This window comes from Chiroxiphia lanceolata, chromosome 21 (genome assembly GCF_009829145.1).
Source record: "Chiroxiphia lanceolata isolate bChiLan1 chromosome 21, bChiLan1.pri, whole genome shotgun sequence".
NCBI classification, from domain to species: Eukaryota; Metazoa; Chordata; class Aves; order Passeriformes; family Pipridae; genus Chiroxiphia; species Chiroxiphia lanceolata.
The window spans coordinates 4,765,199-4,787,786 of record NC_045657.1 but is presented as its reverse complement, the minus strand read 5'-3'; the positions used below and the strand labels follow the sequence as shown (position 1 = coordinate 4,787,786).

Genomic DNA, 22,588 nt, shown 5'->3' with positions numbered 1-22,588 from the left:
CCCTGGGCAAGTGATCACACTTTCACCAAAGCCCTTCCAAGGGCAGCCGGTGGTGTCTTTCATCACTGAGGCAGGTGCTGAATGTTTCACAAATAGGTGGTTCTTGGTGGGACAGGTTCCAGGAGAAGTAGTGGTGTTTCTCTGTTGACAGATAAATGTTGAGCTCTGGAAATATCAGCAAAATTGACTGTGTGTATTTAAAGAAGAATGAACACCACTAATCTCCTGTAAAACTATACTGTGTTTTTTGAAAGGTTTCCCGTTACTAGTATCATGTATTTCAGTTTAACATCAACTCCAAACACTTCTCTCTTCTGAAAGTACTGTTCAGCTTTTCCAACCTGTGAGTTTCTGAACAACTTGTATAAAGTTTCAGGTCAAAAATCATCCTGCTTGTGGAGAAAAGCCTTTTCACTGTTAATCTCCATCCTGGTGCTTTGTTTTGTGTTGGTGACTGCTACTGTGAAGTGAGCAAGGACTGAAGGTCTGCAGTAGTCTTGGATCCTTTGCCCCAGTGATTGTGCTCAGTGTAGAGCTCAGTGGTGTGCGAGCAGCTGAAGTGATTCCTTCTAGTGTGTGTGTTACCTTTCAGAAGTCTGTTTGCCCTGCTCAGCTAAGGCTGGCTGACTTCCAGGTACTCCAGCTCCATTGAAGTCTTGTGAATAAAACACCAGCAGCCCAGCCTCCTGCATACATAGATTTACAAAGAGCTTTGCAGACAATCCTGTTTGTCAGGAATCTCTCCCTTTGGCCGTGTTTTCAGCTCGGGGGTTTCCAGTTGTTACCAGTGCCAGTAACTCGAGGTTTTCACAAGGTTTTTTTGCAGGACAGGCTTGGTAGATCCCTGCTGTAGCTCCAAGACTTACATACTTATTAGTCTAATGTCTTTAAGACATTAAAATGTCTTAAAATGCCACTGTTGCTCTCTGGATTAGACCATACCCCTTCAAAGGGCAGTTAGACAGGGTCAGTACCCAAACATCAGATCCAGGGCAACACGAAGTGGACATGAAGACGTGGGAACATTGGAACTCTCTGCCCAGGAGGTGGTTCTGGTGCAGTTATTTGTTCCCTGGGGTCTCTAATGGAACTGGTCATACTGCAGTATTTTGTGATTCCTCTGAGACATTCAGTATTTTGCACTCTGGTGCTGTCCCTTGGTATAACAGGAGACATTGCTAGTCCTGCAAATGGGAAGAGCTAAGCTGTATACTAAAGCTGATAGCAAACTTTCCCCAGAAGAGCTCTATAAACCCAGAGAGAAACGTTGCAGAAATGCTGGGGATTGATTTATTTTTGATTTCTCTGTAATGGGATATTGCTTTCTTCAGGGTCAGCTCTCGGGCACGGGAACCCTGAGCACAGGTCAGCGGCTCTGCCGGGGCTGTCAGTATTCAGTTGTCAGCATTGGCATGTGCCTTGTGGTTCCATGCTCTCCTAATAAGGAGCATGCAGGCAGGCAGGTCAGTTGTAAATGAACTCGATTTTTATCAGAAATGGCTGTGCTCTGCAAGACTAGAAGGCCTGTATGATCCCTGCCCGGATTCCCTGCGTGACTGTGCGATGGGGAGATAGTCGATAGTCGAGCATCGTGCCAGTTTTGGGAGGCTCTGTGGCCTCTCTGAAGTGCTGTGGCCGACCTGGGTGCCAAGTGATTCCACTGGCCAATACACCCCTGGGTCTGCAGCTGGCAGGAGGGGTGGGCAGCAGGGTCCTACCTGGGCTCTGATCCGGCTCAGTGCTGTATGGAAATTGCTTCACCTCTCCGTGGACTCGCTTTCCCCTTTGGAGCACACACACACATACCACACAGACAAAGCTGTGTTTCACATTCAGCTTCAAAGCATTGAAGGAGTTCAAAAGTAAATCTCATTTATCCAGACAGCAGTTGTGGCTGTCCCAGAAAGTTTGACAAGGGGCTTTATCCCGACATGTCCCCAGCTCTTCTGTTCTGAAGTGGTTGTTTATTCCTCCCTCATCCTTTTAATGATATAAGATGTAATCAAGAGGCAGCTGAGACCTGGTTACATAACTGTTGTCAGGGTTTCTCTTTGGCTGCGTGGCCCTGTGTGCTGTTTGCACACTGACTTTCAGGAACTCAGGGATTTTCTGTTAACCAGATAACTCCTGAACCTGATACGGTAGGTGGTTTGTTGTTGTTGGGGTTTTTTAAATACCTGCTAATATTAATCTGGTTTAAGTTTTCTAAACCTCAGCCTGGATTTTCTTGGTTTTATTGTGAGGTTGGTACAGGATTGACATGGTCTGTATAGACCTCAAGCCAGGCTCCCTCTACAAGGCTCAATATACCTGTAAAAGCAGGTGGCTGTGCTCTTGCCAGCACAGCACCCTCTGCTATTCCCTCTGCTCTGGGCCTCCCCACAGTTCTGCCTGTTCAAACAGCTCATTGTTCTCAGTCCAACTTCTGCTTTCCTGCCAAGTTTGTGCTAATCAGTGTGTTTTCTCTCCTTTTCTCTTTTATGTCTGTCCTACTAATAAAATACAGTGCAAATGGCTAAGTGAGGGAGGAGCTGTTGTTTTCTTTGGCACATGGCGGCCATCTGAGCAAAGATGGAACCAGACTGAAGCCAAAGATCATTTGCTACTCAGCAGGCAAAGGTGCCTCAAGGCTTCCAGCCAGCCCTGTTGCTTCCATGGGCCTTCATGCTGCAGCTCCCTGTGGTGGTCCAGCAGAGATGCTCTGAGGGGCATCTTGTGGAGCCTGGTGTTTTTCCTGAGCATCCCATGGATGCTGTTACTGAGTGACAGAAGATTTCCTCTGTCCCTGACCATGCTGCCTTAGCACACAGAGTCCATGGATTCTTGCTCCTGACAGGCCTGATTTAAATCCTGCAATACGAGAACAAACACTGTGTGTTGCCAGGTTTATTGGTCAGACACTTGTCCCCTGGTAGCAGCCTTTAGATGGGCTTTACTTGGCCAGTTGCAGTTGGCACTACATTCCCAGTCTGGCTGTATCCAGCATGTTTGCAGTCTGTGCTTCGGTTTGTACATAATGTGTGGTGCACTAATCCTCTTACCTGGAAATCATGTTTGATAAGGCATTGCTGGTGGGAGTTGCAGCCTCTGGTCAGACACAGTTTCTTTCAGAAAGAGTGATTTCTGTCTATGTTGGAAAAATGCTTTTATCTGGATGAATTTCAGAAAGTGTGAGGGGTGGGAAGGTCAGATATATATCACATTTTGTTACTTCAACACAGAGTTGAAACCCTAAGATGGGACCTAGCAGATGGTATAATAAAACTGCCAGCAGTTTTAGGCTTGAAGTGGAGACTTTACAACAAGAAATCGGGAAATCTAAATTATGTGTGAAAAGGTTAGATTAAGCTCCTAGATTTGAGAAAATTGAGAACAGAATTATGCTTTAAAAAAAATGAAAGAAAGGTCAACTGAAAGTAAGCAAAGTGTCTTTTCTGACATAGAAGTTGATGTGCAGTGTGTGCACTGCCTATGTTTCAGCTTTGTCCCAGGCTCCAAGAGCCAAAATGTGGAAGTAAAGAAACTCGCTCGTGATGGGTGTTAATTGCAGCGTGTTGTGCCAGCAAAGATCAGAGTGAAAAATTAACAAACCACATCCATTGTGAAAAATATACTTAAAGCTAAAAGTGATGTTCAAGGTGCCAGCAACAGAGAAATGTAATTTTTTTGGTGAAAGTGTTTTCAGGAATCGTAGTAGAAGGGCTGAACCCACAGGCTCAAGAGTCTGAATCTAGTATGTATCTCTCTCTCAAGGCCAGCTAACAGGGAAAGAGAATTTGAAGAAAGAATTCTGTTGCCTTCAGCTGATGGTATCAAAGCATTAATTGTTGGTATAAGTCATTAGCTGTGGTTGGTGTGGAACCATAATCTAAACATTAGAAACCTGTCTGCCAGTGCTTCAGTGGGAAACCCAGCGATAAATTCTGTGGTATAAGATACGGTGCTTTTCTGTTATTTATGTTTAGGAATCCTTGTTTTACTGCTTATTGTTAGACTTACTCCTTTAAAGCAAGGACTGTGTTGACCTCTTTTGTGTTCTCATACTTTAAAGAAGCTCACCTCTTTCAGTGCTGGAGTGGCAGGAAAGCATGATGCTGTGAGAAGTGTGTTCCTGCAGTTCTTTTAATTCAGTTTGTGGATCTTAAAGCCCACAAGCTTCTTGTGACTAAAGAGGAGGGAGTTAAAACCCTGTAACTTGGTATGTGTGCTCACTGAATATCTGCAGTTCTAGCTGTCGTGTGTGCTTTACTTTTTACTTCTCTGTGGCTGAATAATCTGTTTGATGGCGTTCTCCTGGTTCTCTTTCCCTAAAAGGCAGATCGGGAGCGGCGCAGAGAAATTTCCTTACTAGATGACATTTCATCGCAATGTCCGATCGTTTGGGGCAAATAACCAAGGGAAAGGATGGGAAAAGCAAGTACTCGACTCTCAGCCTGTTTGATAAGTATAAAGGAAAGTCAATAGAAGCTATCAGAACTACAGGTAAGAAGCACCCTCAGAAAGCTCCTTTTGATGTCTTCCCAAGGGGGTTGTTGCAGAGCTGTTCAGGTTGTTGGCCCTGTGGGGAGGGTGCCCAGTGGGTCACAGCTGGGGTGCAGAGTGTTTGGGCTGGTGTCTAAGCCTGTGTTTCATTAAAACTTCAAGGAAAATGCCCATGGCACTTTGTGTTTGCAGTGGAAGTGTGACCAGAAGTATATGGTGGGGTCAAAAAAATGAACCTTACCTGGGCTGGCTCTGGATTTGGTGTGAGAACAGAAAACAAAAACCAAAATACCTTCTTAATAAATGTGGTCTCTGGTGGGTAGAGCTGGCAGATCTAGACCTGGGGACTCCTGGATTAGGTTACCAGTAGATCTGCTAAGAGCTGGACTTGAGTGGCTGTTTCCCCAAGCTTTGAAGGGGTGGTGCTTCTTCTCCTTGGTGAAATGGAAGAGGAGGATTTGTACAGGTAGCTAGAAGACTCTGTGAGCACTTTTCTAGAGGAGAATTATTTCTCCTTCCCTCCTTCCCTCCCACTGTGGGAGCTGTTTGCCAGCTGCTACAACAGACGGTCCTGTGGGAAACGACCTGTGTGTTGACATAGCAGCAGCAGTTCTGTTGGGACTGCACCCAGCCACAGTATCCTAATTAAGATTACTTATCTGGCAGGATACAACCCTCTAACCTGCTGCTGTTCCTTTCTCACTAGTTATTCCTAGACATGGCTTACAGAGTCTTGGGAAAGTTGCTGCTGCCCGGCGCATGCCACCTCCTGCAAATTTGCCTAGCTTGAAGTCTGAGAACAAAGGAAACGACCCCAACATCATTATAGTACCCAAGGACGGTACAGGATGGGCAAACAAGCAGGATCAGCCAGACCAAAAGAGGTTGGTGGAGCGAATCTCTGGTAATTTTGTCAGCGCTGCTGTGCTGTGTGTTGGACCCTAGTGATCAGTTCTTTGTTGTCCATGCCAATGTAGAGCCAATGTTTTAGCTTGATCTTTTAGCAACTGCCATATTGCCAGAGTTGTTTTGTTGCTCTCTTTCCCCTGTGATCTCACCTCTGCTGTCTCTGCTCAGTTCCAGTGCGACGGCTGCACAGCTGCAGGAGTCGCTGCCGCAGCAGGGTTTGCAGAAATCTGTCTCCAATTTACAGAAGCCGACACAGTCAATCAGTCAGGAGGTAGGTGCAGCTGGTCTCTGACTGCCACCCTGCTTCCCCTGTCCCCAGGCAGCCTGGGGATTTTCTTTAATTGCCTGCGTTGCCTTGCACAAGTAAGAACAGCTCCTGTATAATCAATTCTCATGGAATTGACCCTCTTGAGTCCCAAGTTACTGTGCTGTGTTGCATTTAAGAGTATAATTCTGTGTGTGTTACTTTTGTGTTTTTCAAATGTGTGCAAAAAGTCTAGTTGAGGTCTAGAAAAAAACAGTTAAAATGTAGGATGATTGGTTAGCACTTCTAAACTATTTTAGTTTGGGTCTAATTCAAGTGTCACATGGTGACAACAGACCCAGTGCTTGCTCTCAGACTTCATAGAAAGAGATCAGGTCATGTGGGAGAAGTCACCAGTGTCAGGACTTGAAAAAGCTACTAGCAACTAAGAAGCTGCCCTAGAGAGTGCAGGGGCCTGTCCCCTTGTGCTGTAGATTTCACACTTTGAGTTTTAAAAAATTTCCCAGCCCTCGAGGTTCAGAGAAATCACAACAGGGGTTATGATTTGTAGAGAATAGTGGTTAATGCATGAGAAAGTAGGGTAGCCTTCAAGCTGAGGTGTAGCATGGAACAAGAGAGAGACCATTTGGGTAAATGCAGCAGAACAAAGGGAAAACCTGGTTAGAGTGAGGTAAACGAGAGAAATGGTGTGAGTTGGTGAAGATGAGCCGAGGAGACATTAGGGCAGAGAAGAGGATTTTTGCTGTGGCACTGTAGTACACTGGAGTGGGGAACAGCTGACTTTAGCCCCAGCAAGATGCTGGGGAGACCTGGGGTGTCGAGTGGTATCCAGTGGGTGATCTGGAGGTCTGAAAAATAGGAGATGCCAGCCAGGAAATGAGAAACAGTCGTGAAACTTTGCTGATCTGTGGGTGTTGGGGTTTCTTTGTTTGCTTTGTTTTCAGAGTACAAATTCAGTGCCAGGTGGACCAAAGTCATGGGCACAGCTGAATGGAAAGCCAGCAGGACAAGAAGGTGGTGAGTATGATAAGCAGAAATGGAGCTGGGTATGTTCCTGCTTCTCCCAGATAGACATGAGATGGAGTGGACTCCCCTTTCTTCCTGCCCTCCCTGTCAGACTGGTGCAGAATGGGACACAGGTGTCTTGGTTACAGTGCAGAGAGACCTTACGAGTTTTCTTTTCAATCTGTGTAATGTGTTGCCTGGAAGGATGCGGATGCATCTGCTCAGGTCTGCCAGTGCAAGACGTGGCTTGAACAGAACGTGTCTCAGGGCCACACGGAACCAGGGTGATTCTTGCTCTTGGGAATGCAGCAGGGAGTACTGGGAGGTGAAGGTTTTGAAGAAGAAGGGAAACATTTGCCCCCTCATCAGCATCTTCTATCAGTCCAGAGCAATGTGTAATAAGGGTGAGGAAAACTGAGTGAAAGAAGGGAGATTCTCCCTGAGTAACTGTGCTGCTAATGGCTTCTGCTTGACTGAGAATCCTGAAGCAGTGTTAACACGAACTGGGAGTTTGGTTGTCTTCGGATGCATCCATTTCCACACAGGAGGTGGTTTCCAGCTTCACTGAGTACTGCCATTAAAACCATAGTGAGGATAACAGCTCAGTTCCAGTGTTTTAATGTGAACAGACCTGGAACTGTTCGGTTGTCGAGTGAAACTGCAGAGAGATGTGAAAGAACTGAGAGAGCTGCTGATTGCAGAAACAGAAGGGACAAGTTTACCCTTAATTAAATGAGGCCCTTAATGAGAGGATGTTTCTCAAAGGCCAAATGTTAAAGCAGAGACTTGTGTTTGCCTGAGGTCAGTAGCCAGTGCAAAGACTGTCTTTCTTTGCTTAATTGGTACTTTTCCTGCCCAGTCATTTTGAAATCTGATAATCTTAACAGTGTTATTAAAGATTTTTTGAAAACTCATTCTAGGTCACACTTACCAATATAGAGTTCTCAACCCAAGAAAACAGTTGCATATGTGGCTAAGAGCAGCTTAATTAGAAGGTAATTGAATCACAAAAGCATCAGAAATGTGACTGAAAGGACTTCTTAGGCCATCCCATGCTCACACCTCTTGGCCAGTGGCATTGAACGGTTGCTTTTCTTTCTAAGCTAATACAGCAGTTTCTGATATTATGGACAAAGAGGAGAGTCTCTTGCTTTTTGCTCTTTTTAAGTCTTACAGCTGTAAAATCTTTTTTGGAGGGAGTTTCTTGAAAGACACTTACCTGTGCCATCCTAGCTCAGTAGAATAACACATTCGAAATCAGAACTTGCAGCACTTCTCAACCACTTCATAGTGTATTTGGGAAATGTTCTTCTCAAGTATTCTCATGTCTCCAAAATAGTTAAAGGTGTTACATGCAGCAGTTGCAGTGTTTTCCCTGGAAATCTCACATGGGAGGTCTTGTGCAGTGTGCAAGTTCCAGAAACAGTGTGCAAGTTCCAGAAAGTGGAAGTTACTAAAACCAATCCTTCTTGACTCTTCAGGACAAGGAAGGAGAAAGATAAATGAGACTCTTTTGTCAGGTCTTCAGTACTCCCTGCTGATACTTCTAATGTGATAATTCTGAAATGCCCTTTTTAAAGGGAGCATTATCCAAGTAACACTAAGAAACAGTTCTCAAAAAAAGCGATTCTTTTAATGTTTAATAGTGCAATAATGCTTGCAATTTCCTTTTATACAGTGTTATCTTGCCAACATATTTAGGAGAACTGCTGTGTTTTGTGTTCCAGTCACTGGCAGATCTTTAGAATTGACAGAAAACTGTCATTCTGGGGTGACTGATGACTCAGCAAGACAATTTGCCAGTGACTAGAAATGAACCTGGCCTGATCTGACCGCTGATCTGCATCTTGAAAATACTGCAGCAGGGAGGAGAGTGGGGATGGCATGTAACATCCACCCTTATCTGTGATCTTTCACTAATATATTGGCAGAAATCTTAACAATAGACTTCCCTGGCAGAGTGGGATCTGAGCAGAAACAGTCTGAATAGAAATGTCAAACGCTTGATAGCAGGGTATGATCTATAAACGATCTTGCAGAATTTATATCTCTGCCTCTGAATTCTGTACTTTGCAAAAATAATTGGAAGCCGAGAAAGTTCACTCTGACTTCGTTGAATGTGAGAATTGAAATCCCAAGTGAAGAGCGTGGGAGTGCTGGGTGAGGACATGTGTTGTCGTGTTGGTGACAGTGTCTGAGAGTGTTTGGGATGTGAGCTGAGGTGCCGGTACAGTAGTAACTCGGGTTTAAATGTGCCAGAGGCCCAGATTCTCAGGAAACACGTTTCCAGGCTGATCTTGTAAGGGAGTTGAAAGAGTGGAAGGATTTTCTCTGAGTCCCACACTTATTTGTCTGACAGGTTCAAGGGCCTCAAGCCGACTGTTATCCTTCTCTCCCGAGGAATTTCCGACGCTGAAAGCAGCTGGCGAGCAGGACAAGGGTGGCAAAGAAAAGGGCGCCTTAGATCCGTCGTATGGGCCAGGACCAAGCCTCCGCCCCCAGAGTGAGTGAAGGATTGTGTCCTTCTGCCTTATCCCAGCTCATAACCCCACAGACTGTGTGTTGTGCAGGGCGTGCCAGTTCACAGCAGTATCAAATATTCCATCTTTACGTCTCCTTTTCTCTTTTTATGAGCTTACATGTGTCAGGCTGCTTAGCAGATGATCACAGGTCAGCATGTGGTGCTGTTGTTTTGTGGTCCAGACAGCTGGGAATGGACTGTCATCTACTATATTGTTTAATAAAAGTTGCTGTGTGATGTTGCAAAGCAGGCCCCTCCCCCTGGGCTGGTGGAGCCACAGTGAAATGAGTGCGTGGTGTGATGTGGCTTCCCTTTGAGTGTTTGTGCATCTAATTGGCATTGATTCTGCAGGGTAAGTAAGGACTGTGGAGATGGGGAGCAGAGTTAGTAGGAATTTAGGCTTATTGACAAATAAGGACACCACTGGTGCAGCAATTACTTAGTAACAGCTGATGCTGCTTATTTCTTGAAAGAATAAACAAAACTGGAGATTTTTCTCGGTCCCTGATATTTTTTTCTACAACCTTAGTGTAATTAGGGCTTGACCAGAGCACGTGACATTTCGAGACTTTCTGGCAGAGCGACTGTCTGCATTAACAAAATATTAACATAATTGTTACCTCCTTTCCAGATGTCACCAGTTGGAGGGAGGGCGGTGGGAGGAACATAACCTCTGCCACATCTCTGACCGCCTCCCCTGCTGAGCTGGGCAGCAAGACCTCCAGCAGCGGGGACGGAGCCCCCTCCTCGGCGAGCGCCAGCGACCCGAAGGAGCCGTCTCTGCGCCCAGCTCAGCCCGTCCGCAAAGGGGCCTCACAGTTCATGGGAAACGTCTACCAGCCACCCACATACCATGACATGCTGCCTGCTTTTGTGAGTTACCCTTTCTCCACACCTGTGTCATGTCCTTGATTCTTACGTGTTGGGGGGGTTGAAGTCGGCTGAGATGTGTTTTCTGGACTCTCGGTTGCTCACGGATCCTTCTCTTGACCTGTTTTTGGTTTCCCTGTTGTGCATTTGCCCTTTCATCCTAGAACAGTGCAGCACAGCCTTGCTCAGCCCAAGGAAAAGTTACCCTTTTCCTTCTAGAACTGGGGAGGGAACCATTAGCAAGTGGCGTGTTGGGCAGCCAGACATGAAATGTTTGGTTTCCCTTTGTGCGGGTGCAGCCACCGTGCACCTGTTGTAACCTAATCTGGGTGAACCTTCCCATGGCAAGGAATAAAACCAGACTATTTTGCTTTGCCTTGTTCCAGATGTGTCCACAACAGCCATCCGAGCCCCCTGCACCACTGGACCGAGGGTCTTTCCCTGTTCCTCAGCTTCGCCTTGAGCCCCGGGTACCTTTCAGACAATTCCAGATGAATGACCAGGATGGGTAAGGCTGCCATCACTGTCCAACTTGAGAGGCAGGTTCAGGGTGTGACATGAGCCTTAAACTAGGCAAGATTTTTGGCCAAGAATGCAGTTGTGTGTGTGAAGCTGCAGGCAACCATGGGGGAAACCAAAGCAGCAGTGCTTTGCTCCAGCTACAGCAGCAGGTGAAATGTTGCGAGGGTGTAACCACTGTGTGTCTGAAGAAAAGTGTGTGATCCTGGATTGGAGGGGTTGCAGCTCTGATCTGTAAGCCTTAGGAAGTGGGTACCGGGTAGTGAAGGCAAAGAAGCTTTGCTGCTCAGGGAGAGAAACTTGAATGCATTGTATTATAAGTGTGTGTTAGAAAAGGACTGACTCATAAAGTCAGCTCTGTGTTCTTTGCTTTACTGTTTGCTGTTTCTAACCATTTCTGTGTTTTCCTGTAGAAAAGAGAACAGGCTCAGCCTGTCTCGCCCAACACGTCCGATTCGGCAGCAAATAGAGCGAGTGCCCCGGCCCACCATTATCAATGCAGAGAACCTGAAGGGGCTGGATGAACTGGACAACGATGCAGATGATGGATGGGCAGGTAAAGTGCCTCCATTCTCAAGCTTCAGGCAACATAAAGTAACCAGGATACTCCCGTGACTCTGTTTTGCTGCCACGAAATAAAGGAGTGGGAAGCAAAGAGTCGTCTGTGTAGTTGTGAAATTGCTGCTGGTGTAAATGATGACACAATGGATCCTTCTGATCCTTCCATCACAATGTGCTCAAGGAATTGGATCTGAAGACTCCTAAAAATCTGAAAACACCAAACAGCAGGAGGTTTACCATTATGGCTGCTAGGAGGAAGAATTAGTCCTGCCTTTTCAGTCGTGGTGTTCAGTATCCAACTGCACACAGTCTGGCTTGATGTTTGTCTCCTCATTTGCAGCCCCCATTCCCAGACTGTTTGCTGCTGCTCCTCTGGGAACAGCATAGCCATTCAGCAGTGTATGTCCACACTGCTCACATAATTTCTTGCCTGATCTAGTTGAAGGTGTCCCTGCTCATTGAGGGGGGTTGGGCTAGATGACATTAAAGGTCCCTTCCAACCCAACCCATTCTATGATTCCCCGTACCTGTGGTGGACATTTGGCTTTCTGAGTAGTTTATGCCAAGCCTGTGTGTTCTGGAGTTTAGTGACAAAGAGGGCATAAGCTTTATCAGGAAAAGGAACCTGTTTCTTTCCTCTCACGTATCGCTTCTCCATTCCTGCCTTTGTAGGCATCCATGATGAAGTGGATTACTCTGAGAAACTAAAGTTTAGTGAAGATGAAGAAGAGGAAGAAACTCTTAAAGATGGACGACAGAAGTGGTAAGAAGTGGCTGTATTTGCACCTACAATTTTTTCAGTAAAAGTGAACAATACCAGGATCTTTAAAAACTTGTTATAAATGTGGTGTCTTGAACCCTCTGATTTCTTGCTGTGACTGTTGATTCCACTGGCCATTGTTTGATTGGGCTTCAAAGATATGTGTAGGTCTTTAAGTTGAATTCCAGTTTTCCAGGCTTTTTTCCTTGTCCCCTGCCCATGTCTCACCTTTATCCTGCTGCACAATGGTAGAGTTGATCCTTATGCACCTTAGGAGAAGCACATCTCTTGTTCTGGTGGTTTTTTTCGATCTTTCTGTTGGCGTTCAGTTGCCTTTGCCACTTGATAAGGCTGCAAGTGCTTTCTGAGGCAAGTAGCAAATGCAATAGTGAAGCTGTTTCTGTGGCAGGAACAGCTGGGATCCCAGGAGGCAGCGACAGTTGTCCCTGAGCTCTGCAGACAGTGCAGATGCCAAGCACACCTTGGAGGAAGGAAAGAATTGGAGCGAATCAGTGGGCTTGTCCCGACCAGTCCGGAAAGTGCAGGAATCGCAGCAGCCTCCAAGGAAGCTGAATGGCTGGAGTTCTGGATCAGAATACCAGGTAGGCTGAACTCGTGTGGGTGGGCTTGTGCTGCTGGATGTGACACATCGCTGTCCTTAAGAGGCCAGTTTGACATTTTGTTGGAAATGGAATGCTGATTAATTTCTCAGTTCTTGGTTTGTATCCAGCTGGAGAGAAATCCATCTGCATAGCACTTCCACTAGGGAAAAGAAGTTGAAGCTGGTCCAGAGCAGTGGTGTTGTCAGTGAGAAAATGAAGCTATTGAACCAGACAGCAATAACTCCCCCCCGTAAAATGGGGATTTGTGCCTGAGGATAGAGGGGGGGGAAGGCAGGAGGGGATTTCCTTGGCATGGGATGCAAAGCTCAGGATAGGTTGGATTTTGCTTATTGAGGAATGTTTTTTTTTCTTTGGCAGAAGCCCGCTCTGGGAAGTGTTCTCAGACAACAGTCCATCGAGGATAAAGAAGAAAAGGTGCCCCTGAGACAGAAGTTTGTGCACTCTGAGATCTCTGAGGCTGTGGAGAGAGCCAGGAGGCGGCGGGAGGAGGAGGAGCGGCGAGCCAGGGAGGAGCGCCTGGCAGCCTGCGCTGCAAAGCTGAAGCAACTTGATCAGAAATGCAGACTGGCTCAGAAGAATGGGGAGACCCAGAAACACACAGAGAACGAAGATGTGCGACCCCCAAACACAGAGAAAAACACTGTGCAAGAGAATGGCCATGCTTTCCGTAAAGGTACAGAAACAGTGCTTGACTCACCTTGTGAAAGCTGCTTTTTTTGCTGTTGTGCTGATCCTCTTACCTGGAGTGGGGGAGTTCCTGGTAGGGAGCATTGAAAGGGCCCTTCAGCTGCCCTCGAGAGGTCAGCTGCTTCAGGTGTTCTGCAGAGTGTTTTGCATTGGTGACGAAAGTTCATTAAATAGAAAAAGCTATTAAAACAAAAAGCAAACTTCTTTAGTTGCCTTTATCTGTGCTCAGTCAGCTGTGCTAGCAGAGGCCTTGTTGGAAGGGGCCTCTTGAGCTTCTCAAGATTGGATGATAATATTAAGTGCTCATGGGCACAGATCAGAAAATCAGTCAGCAGTAAGTGCTGGTGGGTTTAAGGACTGACAGGGGAAATGGACTTTTCCCCAGTGCTTAAGTAGAAGGCTGATAGCAGAGGAGGATCTGGGAATTTATCGCTAAAACAGATGGACAAAGCCCTCTAGAGCTGTCAAGGCAAATATGTGATTGGAATAAAACTCAGCCATGTAATGCAGTCAGGACATGCCCACACCTGCGCATGTTGTGCTGTGGTGTGCACTCACAGACCCTGTCACGAGCAGGCCTCTTTAAAGTTTATTTTCTTCTCTGCAGCAACCCCTGAGTTTCACACACAGGATGTGTCTGTTGGCTACCTGGAAGAGGAGACTCCTGCCCCAGCAGCAGCAGCCCAAAGCAGCAGTGAGGAGGAGCTCAGAGAAGCTCCCTCCCCAGCACAAGAATTCAACAAATACCAGAAGTCTCTTCCCCCACGATTCCAGAGGCAGCAGCAGCAACAGCAGCAGGTAATAGGTGTGACATTCATACCCCTCTTCCTGTGGACCCCCCACCAAACCATTACCTTTGCTCAGTTCTCAACCCTGTCAGTCTTTGAGTGGGGGTGATAAATGGGGTTTTACCCTGGCCTTTTTCAGTATTTCTGATCATGGTTGTATCCTGTCTGACAGATTAAAAGAATTCTATATGGTTTACATGAATTCTCCATGCACCTTGTGATGTGGAGCTGTTGTGGATAGGGCTTTCCATGGCTGGGAAGAGATGTGTGCCCTTATTCCTGTTAGGTGCAGGCAACCATTTGCTTGCCTGGGGCAAATTGTGCAGAGGGTGGCAAGTTGTTGGACTGCTTCTGGACTGGGAGGGAGTTGTGGAGCAGCTTTTCATTCCACCTCCTGCCTTTGCAGGGGGCTGGTCCTTTACTTTGCTCTCATCTTCTGCCTACCCAGCATTTTTTCCTGTAAGGGTCTTTCAAATCATTATTTTCTTTGCTCCATAAGTATGTCTGGTCTTCACTGTTTCATTTTCGTTGCACTGAAGACTCTTTTGGGGCACTGAGACACCAGCCTGAACTGCTCTGTGCATCTTGCATCTTTGCCTGACCTTTCAGTGCTGTATATGCCCTAAGTGCTGTTCAGCTCTGCTTCCAGATGCAGTGAGTCTCTGTAGGGCAGCAGAGCCAAACCAAAGGACAGAATGCTCAGGCTTGAGCTAATGCAAAGTTAATTGCCGTTCTTCATAGAATAACCACTTGAAACGTGATACAATCAACACTGCTGCAAACCTTAGTGGAGAGCTCACAATTGGCTTTTGCTTGGAAGCTCAGTAATTGCTCTTTTATGGAATGTTCCCCTGTGCTCGTTGCTCGGCAGTTGACATTTTCATGATTCAGATGTACGGCAGCAAACGCTGCTTAATGTTACTCTTGAAAAGAGATGCTCTTAAACTAAAAAGAGTTGGATGTCTTTGCTGTCATGCTAATAATACCACAGGTCATTGCTACTGGAAGAACCTGGAGTTTTATTTTATTTTCTCTTATCCTCTGTGATGTTAGTGTGTATGAGGCAGTGCGTGTTTTGGCTGGCTTGTATTGCTGCTTTGGTAGCAGTGGCTCCATGAAAAGAGCAAAATAAAAGACAGTGTTGGTATCATGAAGGAAATATTTTCTCCAAGGTACTAGAGGGCTAGATAATGCAGATATAATCTTTGCATTTATCAGAGTCTTTCTTGCTGTAATGATGTGTCAGGTTCAGATTTAAGGGTGCCTCTCTCGCTCTGCAGCGGGGAATTGGCTTTTTTAATAAACAGTTACAATATCTGACACTGTTTTGTGCTTACCAAGAAAAGATGGTGGAAAGTTTGACATGTAAGTAGATGCATTTCATGTTAATTGGAGCTGTTTACTGTTTGAAAGCCTTCTTCAGTACACAAAACTCCCTTCAGATATAGGTTCTTTTTGGACCTTTAGCCAGAGTTAAATGTCAGATCGAATTAACATCATGACAGTCCTCAGCTAAAGGAAGGTGGACTGGCTATGTGGGAGATGGGAAACAACCTGCAAGTGTCAGCCCATCTCTGGAGGATGCACAGGAAATGCTGTAAAATATTAATAGCTCTCTTAATTGAGTTTAGGTTGTTTTTATCTAATCTGTTCGGCTAACAGGAGTGGAACTAATATATATGCACACTAAATAAATTAGAGCTGCATTTACTGAAAAGTGCAACATCTTCTAAGGTATTTGGTTCCAGTTAGGAAGTGGTGTTTGACAGGAACCTGTCCTGTATTCATAGAAACATTGAGAACTGGCAAACTCTGGTCTTAAGAGCTGATCCCTTGTGTTTGGCCACGTAGCCTGGCCCATAGTGGTGTGACATTCTGGCTGCTCTGGTATTTACAGAATAACAACTGCCATGTTCCCAGTGGATAGTGAATTGGCCTTCTCTGCTCCACCCTCCCATCTGATCTGGGATTGAGCCTCTAATAGATGGCATGTGTTCTCCCTTGGCTGACAAGTATGTAAGTGTGATTCCTGGCACCACAGCCACTCGTGACCATCCTTTTCCCTGCAGGAGCAGCTGTACAAGATGCAGCACTGGCAGCAGCAAGTGTATCCTCCCCCATCCCATTCCCACCCTCAGCGGACGTTCTACCCGCCGCACCCCCAGATGCTTGGCTTTGATCCTCGCTGGATGATGATGCCCTCCTACATGGACCCTCGCATGGCCCAGAGTCGCACCCCCGTGGATTTCTATCCCTCAGCCCTTCACCCTTCAGGTGAGGTGTTTCCAGTGTTTACCTTGGCTGTTGAGTTGGTCCATATCTAGAAATTGCTGTGCATCACCTGTCTTACCTCTGCCCAGACTTTGCACCTGGCTGGCATCCCTTCTCTAGGGATGAAAAAGTCGCTTGCAGTGGGAGGTGGTGAGGACAGAGAGGTTGAGAGGGAGTTCACGTGCCTGTCCATCCCCTGTGCTGCAGTGGGAGACCTTCTCTATCTGCTTTGTGACCTTAGCAGGTGTGACTGGTCTTGCCCCTTGAAGGAAGGGGTAGTCCACTGATCTTGCCACTTGAAGGAGAAGGATCAGTTTTGGAGTTACTGTGATCATGTGAAATCTTAATAGACCTCCTTCAGGAAATGTGAAGGAGAAACCCAGTAGTTCCTGAACTGTGTGCTCTTAGCACCTTCCTATCTTGTTACTGATCTCTAGAGGTGTGAATGTAAACATTAGGGTGTATAAATCACTTCCTTGAGATTGTGGTTTGTTTTTACACACCTGTTTGATTCCAAGCCAGTGATGCTGTGTAATGTCTGTGCAGGCTGGGTTCTGAGAACTGTTGTCACCTTTTGTATTACTCCAGGTGCATTTCCCAGCTGTGCATTTTCCAGGCATTTCCCCTCTGCCAGAGAGGTTTCCATGGCTGCAGTCACCTGCTGCCCTAGAAGGAAGGGGAAAGCTAGTGGGTTGTTTAATTCTTCTTGTCTGTCTGTGAGATCCTAGTGCTAATGGCATGAACTCTGTCGTGAGCAGGAATTATGAAGCCCATGATTCAGCAGGACTCCATTGGTGGGAGCAGCTGTCAGTCTGAAGATCAGAACTGTCAAGCAGGGCAGGCAGAGAGGAAAACTGCTCCCTTGGATCCTGTACCAGTGTGGGGCCAGGACAGCTACACATCTCTGCAGAGCAAAGGATACTCCCTGTCACATCAAAAACAGGCTGACAACATGAGCATGGAGGGACTGCATGCCAGGTGAGTGTCCTCATCTCCTGTCCTCATACATGCTGTGGTGGGAGGTGCTGCCATAAGTCATCTGCTAAAAAGCAGGTGTAGAGCTGACCCAAAAGATATCTCTGAACAGGCCCAGGTACTGATCTGGTAGCACTCTTACACTGTTGAGTGTGCTTAAAGACTGAGCTGTTCAAAGGTTTTCTGTCTGATGCAGTCAAGGCTGACCAGCTTGGAGCCTGTTCAGTAAGGGAGAGGCACTTGTCACCTGCATGGGAGGGTACAGAAAACAACTAAAAGATTCTGATACTTTTTAGTTGGTCTCCTAGTTCTTTTTGCTTTCTAAAACAAATTCCATATTCTCAGGTCTCCACATATGTTGGAGGCTGAATCTTCCTTCATTTTGTAAGTTTGCTGCCCATCTTTAAAAGATGGAGAATTGCTTTCTTTATCATGCCTTGATTTGACAAACCAGGCAGTACAGCCTGGGGCCACAGCAGATCTGCCCAGCATTCTGGGATTTATAGACTCATTTAAAATAAACCTCACTTTATTCATTTATTTCTATCTCTTGTACCCAGCCTGGGCCCTTGGAGATGTGCTGTGCTCTGCATTACCTGACTTCCATTTGTTTGTTGTTTTCCTTCTCAGGAATGACAGTTACTGTGCTGCTGGAAGGCCAGAGAGTCTGAGCACCCAGCGAGATCTCTTTGAGGAGAGAGGGGAGGAGTATTTGAATGCTTTTGACAAGAAGGCTCAAGCAGACTTTGACAGCTGCCTGTCTTCTCAGAGGATAGGCCAGGATCTTCTGTTTCAGCATCAGGAGACCGTGCAGGAAACCTGTCCTGCTGGCAGCCGCCATGGAAACTTGAGGTGTTCACCCCTGGAGCCTGACTTTATCCAGGCAGAGAAGAAGCCTGAGTATAATGGCTGGGATATCAGCCACCACCAGAAACCTGCGGAGACTGCAGCGGAAGTTGCTGAGGAAGTGCCCAGGGATGAGCAGACGTTCAGTGCTGACCCCTGGAAGAAAGAAGGAGCCAATACCAAACAGGCCAGTGAGGAGACATCAGAGTGGGCTCCCGAGAACCGCAACACCGGTGGTCAGCACCAGGAGCAAATGGGGAGGACACGGCGATCTGGCCCCATTAAAAAACCAGTCCTGAAAGCCCTCAAGGTTGAAGAGAAGGAGAAGGAGGTGGAGAAGGTTAAACTGGAGGGAGAGGACACCTCACGCCCACTGAAGGAGAAGGCTGCTGTTCAGAAAGTAGAGAATGAGTCAGATGACTCTGCAGCCTTGCTGAACTCCACACGTTATCTGCTGGATGATAAAGGTTCTTCCCAAACCAGCCTGGCACGAGAGGCTGAGAAATCTCAAGAAGAAGAAGAAGAGGAGGAGGAGGAAGAGAAACCAGAAAGAACTTGGGAGACCAAACTATCCAGAGAGACCGGTGATCTCCCGCCCACAAAAAGAAACAACTGGATCTTCATTGATGAGGAACAAGCCTTTGGTGGGAGAGGCCAAGGGCGTGGGCGAGGGAGAGGCTTCAGAGAGTTCACTTTCAGAGGCCGAGGCACTGTTGTGAGCAGCCGAGGAGTCTACAACAACCAGCGGAGCAGCCGAGGGCGAGGGCTCCGGGAGTTCAACCAGCCAGAGGACTTCCCCAGAGGGAAGCCAAGGCGCCGGATCGCGAGCGAGACGCACAGCGAAGGGTCAGAGTACGAGGAGCTCCCCAAGCGTCGCCGGCAGAGGGGCTCAGAAAACAGCAATGAAGGCTCTGTGCTGGACAGGGAGGACAGTGATCTGAAAAAGGGAGACTTCAAAGAGTCTTGGAGGTCCAACAAAATCTACTCGGATGATCACAGTAGCCTGGATCCTAAGATGAGGGCTCCGAGAGCGTTTGGGAGGTCACTGCCACCAAGACTGAGCAACTCTGGCTATGGGCGAAGGGGTTTCATGGGTAAGGAGCCCACCCAGTGGCAAGGCAGGAGTGGGGGAGCAGGGTGGCAGGAGTATAGCCACACCTCTCCGTCGGACACTTTTGGGAGCAGGCAGCAGTCTGACAGGGACTACATCCAGGATTCTTACAAACACACGGATTCCTTCTCCAGCCGGGTTTTTGATGAGAGTCATCTGGATGACAAAAGGCACTTTTTCCAGGAGGATTACTCAGCAGATCAGGAGAACATAGAGAACAGGCCGTTCAGGAGGCGCCGCCCCCCCCGCCAAGACAAGCCCCCACGCTTCAGGCGCCTCAGGCAAGAGAGGGAATCGGTGGGGCAGTGGAACCCCGAGGAGGGAGGCCCCAACCTGCTGCCCAGCCAGTGGCCCAGCAGACCCAAGCTGAGCGCAGAGAAGAGCAGCATCTCGGGCAGGCGGTCTCCTGAGCTGTCCTACCAGAACTCTTCAGACCATGCCAACGAGGAGTGGGAGACGGCATCTGAAAGCAGTGACTTCAGCGAGCGGCGGGAGCGGCGGGATGGAGTCCCAGAGAGTGAAGGCCAGCTGGAAGGTAGCCTCAGCACCGGGAGCTTGGGAGAGAAGAGGGAACTAGCAAAGAGAAGCTTCTCGAGCCAGAGGCCACTGGTGGACAGGCAGAGCCGCAAGGCTGAGCCAGCAGGGTTTGCAGAGCAGTCTGTCAGGACTGGTGTAGGAGCAGCTTCCAGATACGAGAGCCAGCAGAACGGGACCCTGATAAAGAGCAAAAGGTAAAGTTGCTTTCTGATCTGTCACCTGATATGCAGATATTGAAGGAGTGGATATACACACCCCGTATGTTTTCTTCTTGCCACTTTTACTTGTGTTCCAATGACAAAACTAAATCCTTTCCCTTCTTTCTGTGTAGGTCTCCAGAAGAAGGAGGAGGCCTTGGTAACACCAGTGGTGGGAGCAGCCACTCCATTTACAGCTTGGATAGGGGCTCCCATGCTAACTCAGAGAGTGCTGAGGGGCCAGGTAAAAAGCCAGAGAAGGAGCCCAAATCCACTGCACAAAGAGCAACTGAGAAGGGAGAGGCCTTGTCACAGTTTGAACTGAGTTATGGAAGTGAGTGTCTTCATTAGTATGTTTTTTTAAAGGGGTAATGCATTGTGGCTGACCTCAAGGCCGACCGCTTCAATCCAGTGTAATTTTGAATATCAGATTTTTTTCCATTAGTTTGCACAAGTAAATTCTAGTGTATCTAAATAGGGAAAATATGGAAGGTAAAGATGGTGCTAAATTTTAAACCAAACTTTAACCAGATCTGACAGTGTGTCTCTAATGTTTCTTCTACGGAAAGTTTGGCTTTAGGGAGAATATTTCTCTCTAAGATGTTAGTGTATTTTGGGCTTGAAGTTTATGTAGTGTGAAGGAAGTTGAGAGAGCATCCAGAGTGGGGGAATTTGAGTCTGAGCTCATGGCAGGGAGGCAAGAAACGAGTATCTCTGAAAAGAGAAATACCACTATCATGGCTAGTTTTTGAAGCTGCAGTGTTTACTGAACTTGTTTGCTTGTAGCATGGATCCTCTTTGGAGCGAGCTCTTTAAATTACTGCAATTATAAAGCTTTACATGCACAACACAAGTGCACTGTTTTTCCCCCTATATGCTTTGTTCAGGTACCATCATCGATAATCGGGTGTCAAGCACAGCAGAAGAGAATGAAGTGGGTTCTATGGCAGGTGAAGGCTTCATTGAGGTTCTTACTAAAAAGCAGCGTCGTTTGCTGGAAGAGGAGCGCAGGAAGAAGGAACAGGCTGCTCAGGTGAGGAATGGGAAGCAGGAAAAGTTGGACCTGTTGCATTGTTTGGATAGCAGTCAGAGAAACAGGACCTCAAAAAGCGTTTGGATGAACAGAAAAACACAGTTGGCTAAAGTAGTACAGATCCCGTCTTAGGCCCCAGAAGCATATTTAGGCTTGGGTTGGTTGGTCTGAAAAAGAGGGTTTTATTTCTGGCTCTTCTTGGCCTCTAGCAGAATTGTTAATTGGGAGTTAAGGAGGGTTTTCTGGAATGGTCTTCATTCAGAGCAACTTGGCTCACTAAGCCAGCTGCTTGCTGTAGTTGGTGGGATTTTAGGCAGCATGAGCAGTGAGGGACTTCTGCACTCTCGCTGTGTTATTGCTATAAAAAAAAATGCATGCTGCTGAAGGCAGCTTTCTTCAGGGCCTTATTAGACTGAGGGAACCTCCCAGTCTGACACCTGGGCCTTTCCTGTCACAGGCACCAGCTAAGGCCCGTGTTCTTCAGTCTCGCATTCCTCCTCGGTTTGCTAAGAAGCAGAACAGCCTGTGCTTGGAGCAAAGTGATGTAACAGTGTCTGGAAACAGCCTGGGCACAGAGATCTGGGAGAGCAACAGCCCAGGTAAGTTTGGGTCTGTTTGTTCCAAAGGGTTTCACAGAGCTGGGGAATCCTCTGGGGTGTACAGAAAGGATGGGGTCCATGCTTGAGAGGAGACAACCCTCTCCTATCTGATGCTGGAAGTGGGAGGAGAGGTAGCAGACATCTGGAGTAGCATCTGTTCTAAGCTGTATTGTTCAGCCATCCTCCTTCTTTGTTGACCATGTTAGTCTCCTAATCTATTTCTTTTTTGTGTCACATCCAGATTCTACTATACAGCATGTTCTATCCAGTTGGGCTGGATCTCCTTTAGCTGTTTTCTTATTTTGCCTTCCTGCATTTTCTCATCTCTAGCCCTGAATAGCTGGTGCCTCCCTTGTTTCTGTCTGTCCTGTCTTTCTCCTGTTGTCATCACGTTCCCTAAGAAATCTCCCTGTTCTCTACCCTCACTCCCCATACCCTGTATTCTCTGCTGCATCATATCTCAGATGTCTGGGCAACACCAGCTTTCTGAAGTAGTTAAAATACCCTTTCTCATGTCTAGAAATGGAAGGTTAATGGTGTAACATGCACAGTGTACATGGTGTGCTCGCAGTTGTTCTGAGCAGCTGAGCCCTGCCCTCCATTCTCTTCCAGCTCTTTCCGTTCAGTCTCCTGGCAGTGATTCCTGGAGCAAGCCTGTAAATACCTTTAATGGCACTGAGTCTGGCACCACTGAGGTAAGTGGCATCTAATGTGCCCTTCAGGTATTGTGTGGATAAAGTATTAATGCAGGTGGCTTTTATGCGTTTCATTGCTCCATCTGTGCTTAGTGACTCTCAGCTCTGCTTGTGCCATTTTAAACTGTCTCTTTGCAGTTATAACTTGAGCTTGATGCTGCTCAACTCTTGACCCCGAGGGCCAAGCGCTGCTTGGTGTTATATGTGGGTATAAATCTGGAGTAACTGTGTGGTAGAGCTATTCCAGGGTTATGCTCATCACTGGATGCAGGCTATGGTTGAGGAGGATGGAATCCCATTGGTCCTGTTTGTGCCTCATGCCTGTGAGCAGTGT

The 22,588-nt window shown here is 47.1% G+C and overlaps 1 protein-coding gene across 8 annotated transcripts in view; it reads left to right on the top strand.

Annotated features, from left to right (window-relative positions):
- PRRC2B (proline rich coiled-coil 2B) overlaps positions 1 to 22,588 on the top strand; it is a 45,514-nt gene that overhangs the window by 9,306 nt on the left and 13,620 nt on the right. For 5 of the 8 annotated variants that reach the window (XM_032708067.1, XM_032708074.1, XM_032708070.1 and 2 more), the window contains exons 2-20: positions 4,315 to 4,482; positions 5,189 to 5,366; positions 5,560 to 5,662; positions 6,601 to 6,673; positions 9,021 to 9,164; positions 9,814 to 10,055; positions 10,439 to 10,560; positions 10,985 to 11,127; positions 11,805 to 11,895; positions 12,302 to 12,494; positions 12,873 to 13,188; positions 13,810 to 14,000; positions 16,060 to 16,264; positions 17,020 to 17,239; positions 17,867 to 19,924; positions 20,062 to 20,261; positions 20,815 to 20,960; positions 21,418 to 21,559; positions 22,172 to 22,254. In XM_032708067.1, the coding sequence (XP_032563958.1) occupies positions 4,368 to 4,482; positions 5,189 to 5,366; positions 5,560 to 5,662; positions 6,601 to 6,673; positions 9,021 to 9,164; positions 9,814 to 10,055; positions 10,439 to 10,560; positions 10,985 to 11,127; positions 11,805 to 11,895; positions 12,302 to 12,494; positions 12,873 to 13,188; positions 13,810 to 14,000; positions 16,060 to 16,264; positions 17,020 to 17,239; positions 17,867 to 19,924; positions 20,062 to 20,261; positions 20,815 to 20,960; positions 21,418 to 21,559; positions 22,172 to 22,254 (4,965 nt within the window). In that variant the 5' untranslated portion in view covers positions 4,315 to 4,367. The remainder of the gene's footprint in view (positions 1 to 4,314; positions 4,483 to 5,188; positions 5,367 to 5,559; positions 5,663 to 6,600; positions 6,674 to 9,020; positions 9,165 to 9,813; positions 10,056 to 10,438; positions 10,561 to 10,984; positions 11,128 to 11,804; positions 11,896 to 12,301; positions 12,495 to 12,872; positions 13,189 to 13,809; positions 14,001 to 16,059; positions 16,265 to 17,019; positions 17,240 to 17,866; positions 19,925 to 20,061; positions 20,262 to 20,814; positions 20,961 to 21,417; positions 21,560 to 22,171; positions 22,255 to 22,588) is intronic. The other 3 variants (XM_032708068.1, XM_032708069.1, XM_032708071.1) reach the window with 2 other exon arrangements.